At 36.4% G+C, this 21911-nt stretch overlaps 1 protein-coding gene across 1 annotated transcript in view; it reads left to right on the forward strand.

The window, feature by feature from the left end:
- Positions 1 to 21911, forward strand: part of MYH15 (myosin heavy chain 15) — a 129177-nt gene that overhangs the window by 48858 nt on the left and 58408 nt on the right. Inside the window, exons 17-24 of the mRNA XM_002813322.4 lie at positions 1414 to 1481; positions 2331 to 2418; positions 4870 to 4987; positions 5890 to 6013; positions 7590 to 7726; positions 16740 to 16995; positions 20118 to 20360; positions 21464 to 21640. Of these exons, the coding sequence (XP_002813368.4) occupies positions 1414 to 1481; positions 2331 to 2418; positions 4870 to 4987; positions 5890 to 6013; positions 7590 to 7726; positions 16740 to 16995; positions 20118 to 20360; positions 21464 to 21640 (1211 nt within the window). The remainder of the gene's footprint in view (positions 1 to 1413; positions 1482 to 2330; positions 2419 to 4869; positions 4988 to 5889; positions 6014 to 7589; positions 7727 to 16739; positions 16996 to 20117; positions 20361 to 21463; positions 21641 to 21911) is intronic.

Raw genomic sequence — 21911 nt, forward strand, 5'->3', positions numbered from 1 at the left:
TTCTGGAACATGCCTGAAATCCTCTGGGCCTGCCTCAAGAAGAGATGGAAGCTATTGTGTCTGGACCCGGCTAATCTTCGGGCAGTACATTTGCCTGATTCTAATAGCTGCTAAAGTACCTCTGAGAAGTCTGTTTGATAGTAGCCACATAAGCTTGACTCCCAGTTGAGTAATTCTCTGATCATAAGAGATGAGAGAATGGTTTGGGCAGAGAATTAGAGGAGAAATCGTCTTCTAACTCTTCAGGGTGTGTACTGTGTTCTTTGGAACTAAAAGATAAGAATTGTTCAGAATGGCCTTTTTTTTTTTTTGTAATTCTTTAAGCACCCTCTGAAAATACTTGCCTCCAAGTTTCTGACGGATCTGAACATTAAATTGCTTGTAATAACCATACTTTCTCCCGAGCAATCCAAATAATTTAAACCAGGGTTATAATTCTTTTTAAAAAATTAATGAAAGGTAGTGTTATTCCCTTTTCATAGATGGAAAAACTGAAGTACAAAGAAGTCAAGTGTTTCACTGAGAGACCTGGGGTGTTTCAAAAGAACATTAGTGATTGAGCTTCATGACATCTGCCACCTCACAGTTGCTACTCAGGCGCAGAGAATATTTTATTAGTTTTCCATATTGGCAGCTACCCTCTTCTGTCCAGCTTGCCTATGGATTTTGTTGTTGCTGTGTTGCACATCTTAGTGACTTAGCACTATTCAAATGTTTGTAAAGCTGGTTGGCCTAGCACAGGTTCTTTTGCTTCAAGAAAATGGAAATAGACTTATTATTTTTTATAAATCATGAAAATAAATACATGAATGTTGCTAAAAACACAGACAATATAGAAAAACTGAAAAAAGAACATAAAAATTATCTGTAACCTCATATAGATTAACAAACTGTTTACATTTTGGTATTTACACCTCCCAACATTTTTCATGTTTATAGTCACCTATAACACAGCTGCACTTAAAAACATGTATACATACTCAGGGTCATCATATATAAAATTTAGGCTTTGTAAACTAACTTTTTATCTAAAAATATCCTAGAAATCTTTCCATATAAGTTATATGGATCCACATCATCATTTTAAAAGCTTACAATGTTTCACTGTATGCATATTCTCTCATAAATTAATCTCCTAAGATGTGCATTTGATTAATTTTATTTTTGCTTAACTTTTTTGTGATGACTAAATAATACTTCAGTGAGTATCGTTGCACAGTTGCCTGATTATATCCTTAAGGAAAAACACTAAAAATATACATTTTGTGATAAAAGACATAAATATTTTGAAGCTTTTGGTAGATATTGCCATATTGTTCTAGAACTCTGATGAATTTATGCTTCCATCATTGGGGTAGGATAATGTGATAAAATGAGCTTTTTACATGTTTTCATCTTTTTTTTTTTTGCTAGCTATACCATTTGGGGAGAAGAAACGAAAGAAAGGAGCTTCATTCCAAACGGTTGCATCTCTGCATAAAGTAATTTTTAATTGCATCTATTCATATATTAATTGCCTCACAATCTGCATATGTTATTATTTAGTTGACATTTCACATCTTCAAATAGGGATAAAGTATCAGGAGCTAGCAGGTTGGGAAAGTTGAAGTTTATGCTGTTATTATCAAGGGCTTTAGAGGACACTGTTGGTTCCCACCTACATCCCCTTTATCATGCCTGCACCCATCTTCCAGCTGATGTGCATATTGGCTCCTATCAACTCTGAGTTGTCAGAATTGCACTTAGCCAAAGGGGAAACTAAGCTGCCTCTTTGCCCTCCTCTCCAGACTTTAGCCTCTCTCTTGCCTCAAGGGGGACCACCTATGCTGCAATTGGTGCATTCGTGTTTACAGCTCTTGCTTGCAAGGATCAGACTAAAGCTGAGTCTGAATCATTGCTTTTCTCTTCCTCTGCTGTTCCTAGCTTTCTTCACTCTCTAAAAATCTCTTGAACCAGAATTCCCATCTCAGGTTTGGCTTCTAGAGAATCTGACCTAAGATAAAGGTTTTCCACAGAGACAGAACTTGAGAAACAATTTCTTTTTTCAAGCCATTTTATTGCCCAGCCATAACTTTGATATTGCTACTAATTCAAAATAGGTAGAGATGATTCACAATTGAACTATGTCTGTCAAATAAATATTGACTTGCCATAGGAAAGAAATAATGTGCATTTGGTAGGCAGCAAAGAATGTTGAATTCATTATTTTACTGTTAGAATACATCTTGGCTGTGAGATTAAGTTGATAGATTTGGAGACATTTGTGAGGTGGATTGGTGTTTTTCGTGATTTGCAAAGTGATTTTGTGTTTATTATGGTCTCCATTTTAGGAAAACCTGAATAAATTGATGACTAATCTGAAAGCAACAGCACCTCATTTTGTGAGATGCATAAATCCCAATGTGAACAAAATGCCAGGTAAGAAGAGATTTCTTTGTAATTCACACTAGGAAATAGATTTGATATTAGCTATATTGAATATCTTTTAAAGAAATATTTATTGGTGCCTTTTATATAAGGGTAGAATTTCATATAGAACAATGAAAATATGTTAAAAATGAGGTCTTTGGAACCTCCTCAATATTGCCATTGAAATGGATGTACAGAAGGATTTCACAAAGCAGTCTCAATTGGGCAACATTAGAATGTTTGATATTACTATTGAAATTCTTCCTTGAATTTTATGCTGAACATGAATGAGCTCCCATGCCATTGTCTACAAGGACAAACTATAATAAAAATGGAATTGAATAATCAATTAGGGGATTAAGGTAGATATTTCAGCATAAAGGAAATTATTTGGTCTGAGTTATCTAAATTGACCATAAAGACAGTTCCTAAAGCCATTTCTAATTGTTGAGAACACCCTCTAGTCCTCCTTGCCAATGCCAACATCTTCTTCCCTCTTTCTAATAGCATTCATTTTTTTTTAGTTATGTAACTCTGGGCAGTGTCAGTGAATAGTGGTAGGGAGATGATGTGATAGGTGAATGGTGGTGATTTTTTTTTTAATGTTTTCAATTCCCCAAACAAGGGTTTTACCAAAATTAACTACACGGATTGCTTTCCTTACTTCATAAGCTTGAAGATTCCCAGCCACCTCTTTGGAGTTACTGGCCCCTCTGGAGCTTGGTTTGGAGGCTGTCAGCCTCCAAGGAATGTATATGACAAGCCCTATGTCTTCAGAGCACTAACCACCCTTATAATACGTAGCCAGATGTTGCTGGTTCTGATTTCTGAGGTTCCGTAGTATCTTGCATTTTTATTAACCTCCTGTAATTAAGACCCCAATCCTGACAGTCTATGGCCTATTTTGGGAAAGTGTGATACAAAACAATGATGCTGCAGTTTGAGTTTCTGCGATACAAACACTTTCATGTTCATTCACGGCTGTATGTTTTTGCCTCATTGTTTCCTATCAGCTGGGTTTCTGGATGTGTCTAGGGACACTGCTTCCATCTAGCAAGGAATCTAATCAGCTGAGTTCTATTTTGGAGCAATTCTGTTACCTATTAGAGTTGCCTCCCATCGAGTCAACTTGGATTTCAGCAGGTTTGGTTTTTTTCTTAAAGTCATAAGACAAGTCATAAGAAAAGCTTCATGATCTAATCAAAACATATTCATATGTACTTAAAGAGAATGAATGAGTCTGATGTTAAGGTGTCATAGGATTCTACTCCCTGTACCCCTCCCTTTTTTAAAAAAAAATAATTTTAGACAGAGTCTTGCTCTGTTGCTGAGGCTAGAGTGCAGTGGCTGAAGTGCAGCGGTATGATCTTGGCTCACCACAACCTCTGCCTCCTGGGTTCAAGCAATTCTTGTACCTCAGCCTCCTGTGTAGCTGGGACTACAGGCATGTACCACCACGCCTGGCTAATTTTTATATTTTTGGTAGAGACGGGGTTTTACCAAGTTGGTCAGGCTGGTCTCGAACTCCTGGCCTCAAGTGGCCTGCCCGCCTCAGCCTCTGAAAGTGCTGTGATTACAGGCATGAGCCGCTGTGCCGGCCTACTTGTGCCTTCTTATAGATCATCTGTTTCTATCTGTGAAAGGGATTGGAGTATAGAAATATGGTTATATGATTTAAGTTTGTTTCTGTGACCTTGGGCATGGAGTCCTTTTTTGTTTTTATTTTTCATGTAATACCATAGTAGGAATTTGTGTTAGGAGATGTGGTCCTTGGCTTGTTTCAGAAGACTTGCTGAGGGCAGAGACAGTGGCTTCTTGGATGGTTTTTCAAAGGCTTCTATTGGACATTGCAGCTGCAGTAGAGCTTCTTTGATGAACGAGAAGGTGACAGAGGATGCTTATACTACAGAATAGAATTTAGGCACTCTCACGAAAATAAGGGGAGAATGAAGTCTGGGATGTGGACAAGTCCTTCCTAAGCAAAACTGTAAACAGAATGTTGTGGTTGTGTCCATCTTCCCCTTTCCTTTTATTCTTCCTTCTTCTTATCCCTTCCCCCTCCTGCACAGAGAAGGCAGTTCTCTTTTATGTTCTTATCACCCTTTCTGGCTGGTTTTGGTTGGCAAATGAACGTGAGACCAGCCATTTACAGTCTAGCAAAAAATGTAATCTTTTTGCCTTCCAAGAATATTTGCTTATAAACATCTCATCTAACTGTGAATTAAGGGGCTTGTTCCATGTTAAAGGAATTTCAGGGAAATCATATTTGGAGATGCCTACATAATAGGATGATTACTGTGAGTACTATCAGGTCATAAGTGAGTGAACACCTATGACCTATCATGTGGAAACTATCCAATTCAGACTTTCTTTTTAACCCAAGACGCAGCAATTGGTACAAAATCTGGGCCAATGATTTTTTTTCAGGCACAGATCCACCGTGACTCTTTTTTTTTCCAGGTATACTGGACCCTTACTTGGTTCTACAGCAGTTGCGCTGTAATGGTGTCTTGGAAGGGATTAGGATATGCCGTGAAGGTTTTCCAAACCGACTGCAGTATGCTGATTTTAAACAAAGGTAAACCTACATTCCAGGATCCAAGAAGCCTGAGGCAGTTCATTCTGCTTTCTTCCCTTTCTGAGTGTTTAGGCATGCATTGTTTGTTTGGTTGATGTCCTCCAGACTACACAGATCGATGTGTTTTGGTGGTGGGAAGACATATGATGACAGAGTTCTATTATTATTTCCCCTTAAATCCAACATCCATGTGACTGTAATATCCTTAAATCTCTATTAACAAAGATAATAGACCCACATATAGAAGAAATATATACAGAAGAAACATATGGAGGCTGAATTGAATCTCTGAAGTGTTGTGTATACTTAATCGTAGCTGCCATCCAAGCAGGCTGTGGCTTTACTAGCAAGCCCCTGAAAGGAAGGAAGCCAGCAGGGTGTATGGCAGGAGGCAGGAGCGGCATCTTTTCTATTTCCTGGATTCTAGAAGTTTAAATTATAGGTCATCAAGTCAATTTGAGCAAAGTCTGGTAGAGTAAAAAGGGCCATATTTCTTGCTTTAGAATTAAGAGGCATATTTCTTGTTTTCCACCAACTCACCAACAGGGTGAAGGAATCCTAGAAAAGACATTTAATGTCTCTGCTTTTCAGTTTCCTTATCCATACAGTAGAGATACTTATGCTTTCCTTCCTCCCTCTCTTTCCAATCCTGCCCCTGCCTAATTGAGCAATCAATCAAATGAGGTTGCCTCTAAAGCAGTATGAAAAGTACAAACTATTACACCAATGCAAGGGATTATTGCTTGTACCTTCATTATTGTTACTAAGAATCTTGTGAAAATTGAACATATTAGTAACAGAGATAAAAATCTATATCTCCTTTCACCTCATTTGTCTAGATTAGTCTTTATTTGAATAATATGATTTCCCAACCCTATGATTTTTTCTTTATTTTAAATTAGGTACTGCATTCTGAATCCAAGGACCTTTCCAAAGAGCAAGTTTGTGAGCAGCAGAAAAGCAGCTGAAGAATTACTTGGCTCCTTGGAGATAGACCATACCCAGTACCGATTTGGAATCACTAAGGTAACCAGAAAACTGCAAAGAATGCATTTGGAGACGAAGAGGGGGAAGAGTGTTTATCTTAAAATACCTGTGAATGCTCAATTATAAGGCATTCTTCAGCTCTCATGACCATAAATATCACAAATAGATCTTAGTTGAAGGTGAAAACTTCGGTGCTGTTTGAGACAGATATTCAATGTTTTTTAAACCTCAGTTTTAACTACATTTACATTTTTATAATTAGTCAACTAAGCAAATTTGTGCCAAGATATAAAATACTGAATCAACCTGATGTTATGAGAAAATGTGTATATATCAGAGCTAGAAAAAGGTGAATCAACTTCCTGGAGCTAATGGCTTGTCTGTGTGTGAACTGATTCATCCACCATATTCTTTCAGGGACAGTATTCTCTTAAGGACTAATTTTTCTGAGTAATTTAAAACTTTAAAGTTAACCCACTATCAAAAAATTAATCCCAAACCGACTTCCTTAAATGTGATTCCCTAAATTCTACTTCATCTTAGATGATATTGGCTTGACTCACATATTTTGGGAAACTTCTAACTAATCAATAGATATGGTATTATCTGGCAGTGAACATCAGTTTGTTCCTAATGACATCCATTATTTGAAGGAGAGTTAAAAAATTCAGGATAAAGACCTCATAGAATTAGAACTCTGTAGGATATGGTTATAAAATGTTGACTCCCATATTTTGAGTACCTGAACATTAGTTTCTGCTGTTTATTGTTTCTGCTGATTTTCACTGATGATGCCTTCCTTCCTTGTGTGTTTAGTTATTTTTGCTGTATACTGTTCATCTGGGCCAAGATTGACATGAGGCAAGTGAAGCTCCTAAGGCACAAATTTCAAAGAGGCTCTCATTCTCAGGGTTGGGCAAGTGAGGTTGAAAGGCGCACACTCTCAGGGCACTCACACTTAGTGCCTCCATAAAATGTGTGCCTTAGGCACCTCACTCATTTCACCTTGTTTGTTAGTAATTATTCTTGAAAAAATACTTTTGTGGACTATTTGATGCCTAGACAAAAGTGCCTTGCTCTAGAACAGAGGTCAGCAAACTATGGCCCAAGAGCCATGTCCACGGACTGTTTTTTTAATATATGGCCCACTAGCTAAAAATGGTTTTAGATGGTTCACGAATTGTTTAAAAAATAAGAATATCCTGCAGAGATTGTTTATAGCCCATAAAGCCTAAAAATATTTACTATCTGATCCTTCACAGAAAATGCTTGCAGAACCCTACCTGGTACTTTGGAGCACTGCATGCCTGAGCCCGTCTTAAAACTTAAACCAGGTTCCCTGAACAATTGAGACATTATTAATAGATAAGGGGAAGAATAGTTTAAGTTCTTAGGCAAACAATAGAACCACATGATTTAATAACATTTTTTTTCACATTTTAGATTTATAAAATCAAACTTTCTAAGAAGTAGATTTTACACATTAAATAAAACTTACAAGAAATGGAATTGATACAGTTATCCCTAGGAACAGAACAGTTGCTCACAGAATCATTTAATAAACATTTGCTGAATACCCATTATGAGTGGAGCTAACATCTGACTTTTCCTTTAGGTGTTTTTTAAAGCTGGGTTTCTGGGCCAGCTGGAAGCAATGAGAGATGAGAGACTATCTAAAGTCTTCACATTGTTCCAAGCCAGAGCACAGGGCAAACTGATGCGAATCAAATTCCAGAAGATTCTGGAAGAAAGGTATTATATGCCCACCCTGCTCCCCAACTGCTAGGGTAATAGTGTGCCTCAACCAGTGCAACTAATCTCATTGCCTAGGTCAAGAGCTGCCTCCTCTGCTTAGGCTGGGTCTTAAACATTTTAAAATCATGATATAACAAAAAGACAGAGTGCAAAGGGCTTTTATTGCCCTATTCAACCAAGTATAAGCATAATTCAGGTATTTCTTGCCATGCTTTCAGGCTTCCCTTTGAGAGAGATTTTTATATTCTGAGAAGTCTGGATCTCTGAGAGTGGTGTGACTCACAATTTATATCAGAAGCAGACCTGGAAAGGTTTGCATATGTCCCACAGCCAACTCTTTGGGGAAGTATGCTTCAAAGACCGAGGTGCTCTGACCCCTTTATTACCTCCCCTGGGTCAGAAACTGTGGCTCTTGTTGACATGTAATCATAACTTTCTTACTTTATTTCAGACAGGTTCACTAGGGACATTTATCACCACGCTTGTACATTCTTAGGCATTGGTTTTGTCTATTGTTTAATAGAATCATGGAAAGCAAGCTAGCAAAGTCTCCAAACAAAGGGACTGTGAGCAAGGGATGCTGAAGTTGTATTTACTTTTTCGTTAGCATATATTGTCTTCTGAAGAGAGGTCTACAGATCTTGGTGTAGCTTGTTTAATTGACAATTTGTTAATTCTGTTTTTTTCCCAAGAGAAAAAGATTATTACATGGTGATGTCAAAGACATTAGAGAGACGACTCTTAAGGGTCTTCTGTGACTCTCATATAGTGGTCAATGTGGTATGGGAGTTTGGGGGTCACAGAACGTGGCTTCTAGGACCAGTTGTGTAAACTTGAGTAAGATTCTTAATTTCTCCATAGTTTACTTTCTTCATGTCTAAAGTGAAGCCTTTATGATCCATTCTCTCTAAATCATGACTTCAAAAATTATTGTGAAAGATCTCAAGCAAATAAAAAATACAGAAAATACTATAATGCATACTCATGGAACCATCATGAAGATATATAAATTCTTAACATTATTATTATTATTAATTTTTTATTTTTGTAGAAACAGGGTCTCCCTATGTTTCCCAGGCTGGTCTCGAACTCCGGGGCTCAACAGTCCTCTTGCCTCAGCCCCCCAAAGTGCTGTGATTACAGGCATGGGCCATGGCACCCAGCCAACTCTTAACATTTTTTTTCTGTAATTGCTAACAACATTTAAAAAAATTAACATATGTAGTTGAAGCCCCCATATGGTTCTGCTGTAATCCAAGTCTTACCTTTTCCTTCTCAGATCCTGAGTTTGTGTTTCTCATTCCATGTTTTATATATGTCATATAAAAGTATGTTTTCATACCTTTACTTACTCGATATGCAGATATCCTTAAAATGTGACACAATTTTACATGTGCTTAGTCTTCATGTAAATAATATTTTGTATATATTGTCCTGAAGTTTGTCTTTTATATTCAATATTATTCTTTGAAATATATCAATGTTAATGAATCTAGGGCTAGATTATTGATTTTAACTGCTGTATAGTATTCCATTATATAAATATATCATAATTTATCAATTTTCCAGCTAAAGTAAATTTGTTATTTCCTTTTGTTTTTGCTACTAACTTCTGCAGTGACATTTTTGTAAATGTCTCCCCATTCATATACATAAGAGTTTCTTGAGGGCATCATTACTCAAAATACTCCATTTTCTGATAACAATTTGTGGATAGCAGCTGGTCTGAGGCACACACTTTGAGTGGCACTTCTCTAGGGCATGAATTAATAATAGGTTTTAGGTCATACACAACTGCAACTTTGCAAGATGTTGCCAAATTGCTTTCTAATATACCATACTCTCCACCAGCAATGTATGAGAGTCCCCTTGTCCCATGTTCTCACCCACTTGTGGTATATCAGCCTTAAAAGACTTTTGCCAAATGTCTTCATATTTCTGACTTTGGGGAAAGCTATCATTTCCCTTTAACAAATGATGTTTTCTGTAGTTTCTTTTTTTTTTTGTAGAAATGACTTATATGAAGGACATTCCTTCTGTTTTATTTTGTTAAGCATTTTTATCAGGAAATTATTTAATCATTTATCTGCGTCTATTGAAACAATCACATGGTTTTTCTGAATTAATCTATAAATGTGTGGAAATATATTAACAGATTTTTAAAAATGTTAAACTTACTTTGGTTAAGAAATATTTTCATACATTGATAGGTTTGATTGTAATATCACCATGAGATTTTTGCATCAATATTCTTGAATAAGATTGGCCTGTAATTTTCTTTTCATCTGCTATGTTATCTGAATTTGAATCAAGGTTGTCTTAACCTCATAAAACAGTTGAAGAATGTTTTCTCTCTTCAAAACATGAACCAGTTTATAACTGGTCTTTGAATCTTTGATAGACATTGCCAATAAAATCATCTGGATCTGGTGTTTCTTTTGTGATAGGTTTTATATTTTGATTCAATTTATTTATTGGTTACATGTCTAATGAGATATTTTCTTCTTGAATTAGTGCAGGAAGCTTTCTTTTATTAAAAAAGAAATTTTACATTTCTTTTGAATTTTTCAATTTGATCGATTTTTATTTTTTATTTTATTTTATTTTATTTTATTTTTTGAGACAGAGTCTCTCTCTATTGCCCAGGCTGGAGGGCAGTGGCATGATATTGGGTCACTGCAACCTCCACCTCCCTGGTTCAAGTGATTCTTGTGCCTCAGCCTCCTGAGTAGCTGGGATTACAGGCGTGTGCCTCCACACCTGGCTAAATGTTATATTTTTAGTAGAGATAAGGTTTCACCATTTTGAGCAGGCTGGTCTCAAACTCTTGGCCTCACATGATCTGCCTGCCTTGGCTTCCCAAAGTGTTGGGATTATAGGCATGAGCCACTGTACCTGGCCTTATTATTTTTAAATCTCTACTGTATCTATAATTCTATTCCTAGAGCATAATCCTAAATTATATATATTTCTAGAGTATTATCGTTTCTAGTATTGTTTTTTTGTGCCTTCTCTCCTTTTTCTTGACCATTCATGCCACATCTTTAGTCTGTTTAATGAATCACTTAAACTTTTTTCTAGATCATTAATTTCTGATTTTACCTTTATTCTTTCTTTTCTTCTACTTTCTTTGTGTTTATTTTTTTCCTTTTTCTAACTTTATTCAGTTATCATTGACAAAAATTGTATATATGGTGTATAATCTGATGTTTTGATATATGTAGGTATTGTGAAATGATTACCGCAATCAAACTGATTAATCATCACCTTACAAAGTTATCATTTGTGTGTGTGGTGAGAGCATTTAAGGTCTACTCTCTAAGCAAATTTCCAGTATACAATACAGTATTAGTAACTATGGTTACTGTACTGTATATTAGATCCTCAGAACTTACTCATCTTGCATAACTGAAACGTTGTGTCCTTTGAGCAACATCTCCTCATTTTCCCCATGCCCTGGCTGCTGGTAACCACCATTCCACTCTCTACTTCTGTGAGTTTGACTTTTTTAATATCCCACATATGAGTGAGATCATGCCGTATTTGTCTTTAAGTGCCTGGCTTATTATACTTAGCATAATGCCCTCTAGGTTAACCCATGTTGTCACAAATGACAATGTTTTCTTTTTTAAGGTTGAATAATATTTCATTGTATATTTATGCCACATTTTCTTTATTTATTTGTCAATGAACACTTAGGTTGATTCCATATCTTGGCTATTGCAAATAATAGTACAATGAACATGGTAGTGCAGATATGTCTTCAAAATTCTAATTTCATTAGTATTTTGAAATATTAATGGGATTGATAGATCCTATGGTAGTTCCATTTTTAATTTTTTGAGGAGCCTTCATACTGTTTTCCATAATGGCTGTACCAATTTACATTCCCATCAACAGTGTACAAGGGTTCCCTTTTTCCATATACTTGCCAACCCTTATCTTTTGTCTTTGTTAATAGCCATTCTAACAGGTGTGAGGTGATATCTCATTGTGGTTTTAATTTGTATTTCCCTGATAATTAGTGATGTTGAACATTTTTTCATATATTATTGGCCATTTGTAGTCTTTTGAGAAATGTCTATCAGGTTATTGCTGATTTTTAACGGGGTTGTTTTCATGCTATAGACTTGAATTCCTTATATATTTTGAATATTACCCCTTTATTGCATGTATAGTTTGCAGATATTTTCTCCCATTCCATAGGTTGTCTTCTCCTTGTTTATAGTTTCTTTTGCTGTGCAGAAGCTTTTTAGTTTGATGTAATCCCATTGTCTGTTTTTGCTTGTGTTGCCTTTGGTTTTGGGGTCACATTGAAAAAAATTGCCAAAACCAATGTCAAGAAACTTTTTCTCCAAGTGTTCTTCTGGTAATTTTACAGTTTCAGATCTTACATTTAAGTCTTCAGTTCATTTTGAGTTCATATTTATATATGGTGTGAGATGAGGATCCACTTACTCTTCTGCATGTGGATATCTAATTTACTAACCCCATTTATTGAAAAGACTGTCCTTTCCATACTGTGTGTTTTTGGCAACTTTATTGAAGATCAATTAACCATAAATGCGTAGATTGATTTCTGGGTTCTCTGATCTGTTCCATTGGACTATATGTTTTTTTTTATGCTAATACCATGCTGTTTTGATTGCTATAGTTTGTAGCATATTTTGAAATTAGGTAATGTGATTCTTCCACCTTTGTTTCTATTGTCTTGACTATTTGAGGTCTTTTGTGGTTCCATATAAATTTTAGGAATTTTTTCCTAGTTCTGTAAAAAATGCCATTGGAATTTTAAAAGGGTTTGCATTGAATCTGTAGATAACTTTGGGGACTATGGACTTTTAACCAAAAATATTCTGTGTTCTTCCAATTCATGAACACAAGATATTTTTGCATTTGTTTGTGTCTTCAATTTCTTTTATCAATGTTTTATAGTTTTCAACATGCAGATCTTTTACCTCCTTGGTAAGATTTATTCCTATCTATTTTAGTTTATTTTTGATGCTATTATGAATTGAGTTCTTTTTTGGTGGTTTTTAGGGTTTTCTACATGATAGTTTAACTTCTTTGTTTCTAATTTGAATGGCTTTTGTTTCCTCTTTTTGCTAATTACTGTGGTTAGGACTTTCAGTACTATATTGAAAACAACTATTGAGAGTGAGCATTCTTGTCTTGTTCCTGACCTTAGAGGAAAAGCTTTCAGTTTTTCACCATTAAGTATGACGTTAGCTGTGGGCTTGTCATATATGGCCTTTATTATGTTGCGGTACCTTCCTTGTATACCTATATTGTTGAAAATTTTTATGATGGATGAATGGTTGGATGTTAAATCTTGTCAAATACAAAGATATTTATATCATCTTGATGAATTGACCCATTTGTCATTATGTAATAACTTTCTTTTTCTCTTGTTACAGTTTTTGACTTATATATATTTTATCTGATGTAACTATAAGTATCCCTGCTCTTTTTCAATTTCCGTTTGCATGGCATACCTTTTTCCATTTCTTACTTTCAACCTGTGTATGTTCTCAAAGCTAAAGTACGTCTCTTGTTGGCAGCATATAGTTGGGTTTGGTTTTTCTATTCATTCAGCCACTCTGTCTTTTGATTGGTGAACTTATTTCATTTATATTTAAAGTAATTATTAATAGATACAGACTTACTACTGCCATTTTGTTAATTGTTTTATGACTTTAAAAAAAATTGTTTGTTTCTTTCTGTCTTCCTTTGTGATGTGATAATATTTTGTAATGCTAGGTATTCCTTTCTATTTATCTTCTCTATACTTACTGGAAGTTTTTTCTTTGTGATTACCATGAGGCTTACATAAAACATCTTGTAGTTACATGTTTATCCTAAGTTGACAACATCTTATTTTAAGCTGGCAATAGTTTAACTTCAACTACATATAAAAACTCTTCATTTTAACTTATCTTGTCCCCACATTTTATGTTATTTATGTCACAATTTAATATTTTTTAATATTGTATATCTATTAATCAGTTATTATAGCTATAGTTATTTTAAATGATTTTGTACATTAACTAATTTTAGAGTTAAAGGTGATTTATGCACCATTATTACAGTATTATTCTGAATTTGACTATATTCTTATCTTTTCAGTGAGTTTTACACTTTGATATATTTTTGTGTGGTTAGTTAGCATCCTTTTGTTTCAACTTGAAGAACACCCTTTACATTTCTTGTAAGGCAAGTAGTGATGATAAACTCCCACAGCTTTTATTTGTGTGGCAGTCTGTATCTCTCCATTTCTGAAAGGCAGCCTTGCTGGATACAGTATTTCTGGTTGGTGGTTTTTAGTTTTTTTTTTCTTTTAGCACTTTGATTATATCATACCACTCTCTTCTGGTCTGCAAGGTTTTTGCTGAGAAATCTGCTCATAGTCTCATGAGGATTTCATTATATGTGACAGGTTACTTTTGTTTTGCTACATTCAAAATTCTCTCTTTGACTTTTGAGAATTTCATTATAATGTGCATTGGTGAAGATCTCTTTATATTTGATCTACTTGGGGTTCTTTGGGCTTAATGAATCTAGTTGTTCGTTTTCCTCTCCAGATTTAAAAGTTTTCTGTCATTGTTTCTTTAAATAAGCTTTCTGTTTCTATCTCTTTCTCTGCTCCTTCCGTGACTCCCATAATGTGTATATTGGTAAGCTTGCCAGTGTCCTATAAGTGCTGTAGGCATTCTTCATTCTTTTCATTTGTTTTTCCTTTTTGTTCCTCTAAATGAGTAATTTCAAGTGACCTGTCTGTGAGCTCACTGATTCTGCCCCTTGATTGCACTTATACCTTCCATGGAATTTCTCAGTCCAGTCATTGTGTTCTTCAATTCCAGAATTTCTATGTGGTTCTTTTTTGTGGTTTTTATTTCCTTGTTGAACTTCTCCTTTTGTTCATGTATTATTTTTCTCACTTTGTTTAGTTGTTCTCTTGTAGCTCACTAAGCTTTTTTTTAAGATCATTGTTTTGAATTCTTTGTTAGCAATTCATAGATCTCCATTTAGGGTGGGTTTTTAGGGATTTATTTCATTCTTTTTATTTTGTTGTGTGTTCCTGATTCTTCATGTTTATTATAGCTTTGCATAAATGTCTGTACATTTGAAGAAATAGCAGCCCCCCTCCTCCATGTTTATGGACTGGCTTTGACTGGGCAAGATCTTCACCAGACATCTTGGCTAGAGATTTTAGGCCTTTGTCCCTAACTGCTCCAGGCGTCCAGTTTGTTTGTGTATTTGTTTCAGAAGCCTGTAATTTCTTGCTTTCTCCAGTTGTTACTTTGTAGATCTCCATTTTTTTAGGGTGGTTACTGGTGCTTTGTTTTGTTCCTTTGGTGGTATCATATTTTTTTGATTATTCATGATCCTTGTGGCCTTACATTAGTGTTTGTGCATTTGAAGTAGTACATCTTTTGGTCTTTATAGGCTGGCTTCAACAGGAAAACCTCTTCAGCAGTAAGCTTGGTCAGAGATTCTTGGCAGACCGGCTGGCAGTGTCCATCGGCAGGATTGCTGCTGGAGTCTTGGGGCATGATGGCCTGGTGGCAGTTTCAGTGCACATTCAGGCCCAGTTTCTGGGTCCATGGAGATTAGCCTGGAGGCTGTATACACTAGATCTTAGATCCACATGGGTAGGCCTTGGTGTCTAAGTCCACGGTAGCAGACTTAGTGAGGGTATGTCTGGATGCTGGGGCCATGAGAGTCAGTCTGTGGTTAGGCTCTACTGGAACACCCTTATTGACTGGGTTCATGGGGATAGGTCTGGGGCCTGGGTCTGTGGGGACTGGACTGATTATTGGGATGGTCCTGGAATCTGGGTCATTGGGGGTAGGCTTGCAGTCTGGGGCTGCATGTCTGGACTGGCACTGGGGCAGGCCTGGAACCTGAGGTTTTAAGGGTCATCCTGGAGTCTGGAGCTGTGGGGGTTTATTCTTTTCTCAATTCACTAGTTTTTTTTTCCCCAGTATTTCTAATAACCTGCTTAATTTTTCCACTGAGTATTTGATTTCAACTGCTATATTTTTTAGTTTCAGACATTTTATTTGGTCTTCTTTCAAATCTGTGTGTCCTTTTATCATAGTGGTTCATTGTTTCTAAAGTTCTTTCCTTTATACCTTTAATAATTTTTAACATAATTATTTGATTGTCTCCATCAGATAGTTCAATTATCTGAAAATCTTGGGGGTTTCATCAAACTTTTTATTATATGTGCTCAACTTCATTTTCCTATATGTGTTTTGTAACTTTGGATTGTAAGCCCTCTTCAGGGGGCCTTATGTAGGAGAACTTCTGGTGCTTGGGTTTAAGGTATTTTTTTTTCCAATGTAATTTTGCATTTTCCTACCCCAAGGGTCAAAAAGGTATTTATTATCAGAGTAAAAAAATCATTGTGCTAATTTATTGGATATGTGTGTATCATTCAGGCAGTATAATTTAGACCTTAAATACTTCAGTGGTACTGGATCATAAAAAAAAAATCTGAAGTAGGATTTGTCTTCACTCACACCAAATCAGATGTGCTTTAATTTGATATCTCTCTTTGCTGGTAGGTGGATTTTTCAGTCCTCCTTTTTATTAAGGGTAAGATTCTTTGAAGGTTTCTGCCTTGCCTTTGTATCCATGTGAATATGAAAATACAAACTCTTACAATGCCAAGACTTGTTTCCTCCTTCTGTAAAGATGGCCAAGCTATGTATGCATTCACTTATTGTTCAAGTTTTTGGTGCCTTCTATATGTCTTACTCTCTTTATGTTCAGCTCTCATTCAAAGAATGTTTGTGGTATCTAGTCCATAATACTGCTAACCCCAGATATCCCTTGGAGAGTTTTTGCCAGAATCAAGTGAAAGTCCAGATATAAAACTGCTTTGAAGACTAATAAGAATTTTTTATGACTCCTAAAAAGATGTGTTTATTGAAGATCTTAATTTGGGAACTAATTCTCCTATAGTCAGGGCTAACTTGCTTTTCTTTTTTCTTTCTTGATTTAGGGATGCACTTATTTTGATCCAATGCAACATAAGAGCTTTCATGGCTGTGAAGAACTGGCCCTGGATGAGGCTCTTCTTCAAGATCAAGCCTCTTGTTAAATCTTCAGAAGTAAGAGAAGGAATAGCTGGACTGAAGGAAGAGTGTGCACAATTACAGAAAGCCTTGGAGAAATCAGAGTTTCAGAGGGAGGAACTGAAAGCAAAGCACGTATCCCTCACTCAGGAAAAAAATGACCTGATTCTTCAGCTTCAGGCTGTGAGTAGCCCCACCATTTGTTCTTTAAATCAAGTTTTTAATTAGACTCCCTTGTTAAGCAGGCAGTGTTGACATGGAAAAAAAATAGATGCATGTGTTTTTCAAATACCAAAGGATTTTATAAAACCAAAGACAATGAAAACAAAGAGATACCCTGTTTCATAGTGAAGTGATTTAATTGGCAAGATGTCTTTTAAAAAGGGACAAATTATCAGATGGGTTTTTACTGTGTAATAGCACATCATGGAGGCCAGGAAGCTCTGGGTCTTAATTTAAAGTTTGTATGTAGCCCATGACCCATTAGCAAATCAGTAGACAGGATTTTAGTAGGTCCCAAGAAAAGCTTGACTGAGATCTTCAGGAATGTTGCAGTGTGCTTCTAGTCGGCTATCCTGATTTTGGTCTCCCTACTTCCCCTTCCTGGGTCCAAATCAACATTACTAATGAGCTGAGTTTTTAAAACTCTTAACCTTGGCTTTGTATCAAATTTATTTGTGAAATATTAAAAAAATAAAAATAAAGATGGCTAGACTCCTTTCTCAGATATTTTGATTAAGCAGACTCTGTGTGCTTCCAAATAATCTCTGTGGGTGACTCTGATATCCAGTCCAGATTAAGAACCATTGTCTTGAAAAAAGCATCATGTTGCTTCATGCGTGAGCAACCCTCAGATCATATAATACATACATTTTTAGACTCCAAACCCCTGGTTTTGGCATTCAAGCCTCTTCAAGCATACAGTATGATGCTAACGTGTCATTACTCACTCTCTTTCATGTTACTCCTCCCTAGCTCCCTGGACTACTGTGATCCCGAAACAGCCCAAAGGGCCAGGATGAAATTTTAACCACCTTTATAATACTTTCCTCTCTACTTAGCACAGTGTTAAGTTGAAAAATGCTGCATTCAAATATAATTTTTCTTGCTTTTTAAACAAGAAACAACAGTTTTTCTTATTTTTAAACTTTACTAAAAACAGAGAAAATTTAGTGCTTTCAGACTGACACAAGTTATTCTTTTATTATTATTACTTTTTAATATTTTGGAGCTGTATTATCTACGAGCATGCCAACAGGCTGTATTTTATGTAAGACTTTATACCCAAACCCCCATTTCTGATACATATTTAACATAGCAGTGATTCTACAACTTCAGTGTATACCAGTCTTACCTGGTATGCTTGTTAAAAATACAAATTCCTGGGCCCCATTTCAAAGCTACTGTAAGAAACTGTAAGAATCACAATTTGTAAAATATTTTGGCTTAGGGAATAGATAGCTTTGTTTGAGACTTGGCCTTCCAGTTTCTGTCATTCTTCCAACTGATGGAAAGTAGCCAGTGCTACCTGGGGTGATGCAAGAGATAGAAATGGACCCAGCTTGTGTAGGGCGTGGTAGACAAAAGCTTGAGACGCATGTCAAAGATCATCGTAGGGAGCATGGGAAACACATGGAAGCAAACTCTAGAGCAAACTCAAGAAGACTGAGATGAGTTCAGATTGTAACTGTGATTAAGAAGTTGACAGAGCTATCATTATATATTATTATGTATAATATCTATTTATGATTATTTATTTTAAGGGAGAAAGCTAAACACAAAAGAATCCAAAAAAAAAAGAAATATTTTGAAATCCTTCTTTGCTTAGTCAAAATTCCACCAGAACTGAGTGACCCCATTCCAATTAACATTGTGAGTACGTCAGAGAGCTGCCATTGGGGAAAGAATCTTCCTACTGCTAAACTGCCACACCATTGCTCAGCCCCCAAATCCTACTGTCATGTTTAATGAAGAGATCAATGATGGTCGATTGGACTGTCCTCTTTGTTCAGTGATGGTGACAGGTCTTGTATACAGGCTGAATGGAATGCAGCAAAAACTGTTCTGCTTGTCAACCTGGGGTGAACTAAGATAAAATGTCCCCATTATTTCCCATACATTGGAAGCTTCTCTGATTTGCATTGACGCTTCCTAAATGTCCTGATACTTCTATCTATTTAGCCCTTGTTCTGGGGTTTTCAGTGAAGTTGTACATTTATTATTCTATACCTCTCTCTATCTGTGCCTCTTTGAGCCCCGTTTGCTGGGTAGGCAGCCATTCTCCAGCCAGGAGCTACTCACAGGCCAATAGCCTGGATTTTTACCTCCCCCCAGCCCCCACTCTTGATCTAATTAGCAGACACAAGTTAAGTGAGGCAAATGGATCATTAATACATTGCCCAAACTGGCATATTGTGAAGGATAGATGAGGTCTCGAGATGGAAGATGAAAATGTATGTAAAGTTATATTACAGCAAGACCTGCAACAATTAAGAACTTGCTTATGAAGAAGAGGTTTTATTTAGCCAATAAAGAAGACAAATTAGAGGGGTTTAAAGTTATGAAAGGTGCTCTGTAGTAAAAAGCCCCTTTGCTTTTTACTTGACCCATAACACAGGAACGATGGGTCACCCAATAATAGCTGGAGGCAGTGCCTGTGAAAGGATAAAGAGTAACACATGCTCTTTGTGTAACTTCGTGCTGGCAGAATCATTGAGGCAAAAATTTTAGTTGGTAGTAACAGTGAACTCTAGTTAGTGACTTGCAAATAACCTTATGAATTCTAAATTTAGCCTATGAATTTAAAAAACATATAACTCAGCTCAATTTATTAGAAGAGATGTATATTAAACACGTACATCCGTGCACTTATAACAGTTATAGTGCAATATTCTGAGGGAACTCTCCTTTCTTAAAAGATAATTTGCTGAGCAGTTATCAACCTCAGACTCTGTGCCCACATGGATGTTTCCAGAAGCTGTGGTTTAAGCAGCACACCACTGATTTTTGGAGGCATGCTAGCTCCTTTAGGCCACCAGGATTCTATTAAGTGCTTTAGAAGAAGTAATCTAATCTACTGAATTGGCCTGAGAGATTGAAAGCACCTCCAAACACAAGCAACTTCTCCACTTCTCAGTGATCGGATCAGGGACCTGGGAATATTATTGCAGCTGTTGAGGAAAGGCAGGTGAAAGTGCTGGGCAGAGGGCAGGCAATTATCTCTTTGCTATGTGTTAAGCAGCATTTTCACCTAGCTGATAAATTACTTCCAGCTGTTGGCAACAATTTTCTCCTCATCATGGCAGGAGCAAGAGACACTGGCAAATGTTGAAGAGCAGTGCGAGTGGCTGATTAAATCCAAGATCCAGCTGGAGGCCAGAGTAAAGGAGCTGTCAGAGAGGGTGGAGGAAGAAGAGGAGATAAATTCTGAGCTGACTGCCAGGGGGCGGAAACTCGAAGATGAATGTTTTGAGTTGAAGAAAGAAATCGATGACCTGGAAACAATGTTGGTGAAGTCAGAGAAGGAGAAGCATACTACAGAGCACAAGGTACTTTTTCCATAATGTTAGTTAAGAAGGCCTAGCAGCCAGAGTTCCACTCTCAAATCAGGTTTTGGTATCTGACTTGCTCTATTCAAGTTAATTAACACAGTGGCCTGCAACTTTACAGCATTGAGAGTCAGAACTGGCACAAAATATAGAGTCTGATAAACTATGCTGTCCCAATTCAGATTTCCAATTTGAACTTATGGAACCTTATTTAATCTCCCAAATGAAACATTTTCATTTGTTTCAATTCTATTGCATCTGAACTCTATAATAGAGTAAAATGGTTTCATCGGGCCTGTAAGAACCCCCTTTTTTTTTTTGGAAGGAGAATGAGCATGATACGGTTTGCTAAAAGATAATTTGGGATGTGCCTGCGTCCCCAGCTGTGTCATTGATTTGGAGTTTGACCTTGAAGATGTCACTTTAATTCTGGTTAAGGGCTTTCATCTTTTGTTTGTTTTGGCTGAGAGTTTGAGGATTTTAACTTGCGCATCTGTGTGTGGATTGAGGACAGTGAGGAGTCCGCATCAAGCCTCTGATACACAATCTCCAAAGTGACACCATAATTTTGGCAGGCTATTAAATAGCACTCTTATTTTTATTGATTCCCTTTCATAAAAAGCACATGGGCCTAGTACAGTCAACTTCCATGTTTGCATATTTTGTCAGCTGGAACTCTTCTTTAACTGCCACTTTCTTGGGATCCTGAGGCACAACACAATCAGTACATGCCATGACTCCTCAAAAGAAATCGCAATTGCTTTTAGTGTTGTTACTGTTATATAATAATGTGAATTAAATTGGCCATCCAATTTAGTTCATATTAATAATGTTAAATAATTATAAATAATGTTAATTATTTACCCATATTAATGTTTAAACAGAATACTCCGTTTCCTCACCATGACAGATAACAGATCATTTTTGTGGGAGAAAAACTAAATTTAGCTTTAGGAAGTGTATCAGGAATTTGGCTAAATACAGCTGTTTGTGACATTGGATACCTCATGCGTAGTTTTGGACGACAAAAGAGAGATGACCCTCAGTGTTATGCACAACTTTCCAGCAGTGGCTTTAATGAAGCTGTCATCTTCTTCCCACAGGTCAAGAACTTGACTGAGGAAGTAGAGTTTCTAAATGAGGATATCAGCAAACTTAACAGAGCAGCCAAGGTTGTGCAGGAGGCCCATCAGCAGACCCTGGATGACCTGCACATGGAGGAGCAGAAGCTCAGCAGCCTGAGCAAAGCAAATCTGAAGCTGGAACAGCAAGTTGATGAGGTCAGTAACAGTGCATCTTGTTAGTTATCTATCTGTCTACATATATACATAACTCCAGTTTTTACTTCATTAATTTATCTTGACAGTTTCAGAAAAACCTAGTAGCATAGTTTGTTTTCCTGATTATTGAGAATAAAAGGGTTCTTTTTCTTGTACACAAAACCACGATAGTATAAAAGAGGTCTCTGCATAAAATCTGTCAGTTTTTAAGTGCAATTTTCATTCAACCCTGGGCAATGGAAAAAGAACATTAAGATGAATGGTAAAGGGT

The sequence above is a fragment of the Pongo abelii genome, chromosome 2 (genome assembly GCF_028885655.2).
Source record: "Pongo abelii isolate AG06213 chromosome 2, NHGRI_mPonAbe1-v2.0_pri, whole genome shotgun sequence".
Taxonomy (NCBI): domain Eukaryota; kingdom Metazoa; phylum Chordata; class Mammalia; order Primates; family Hominidae; genus Pongo; species Pongo abelii.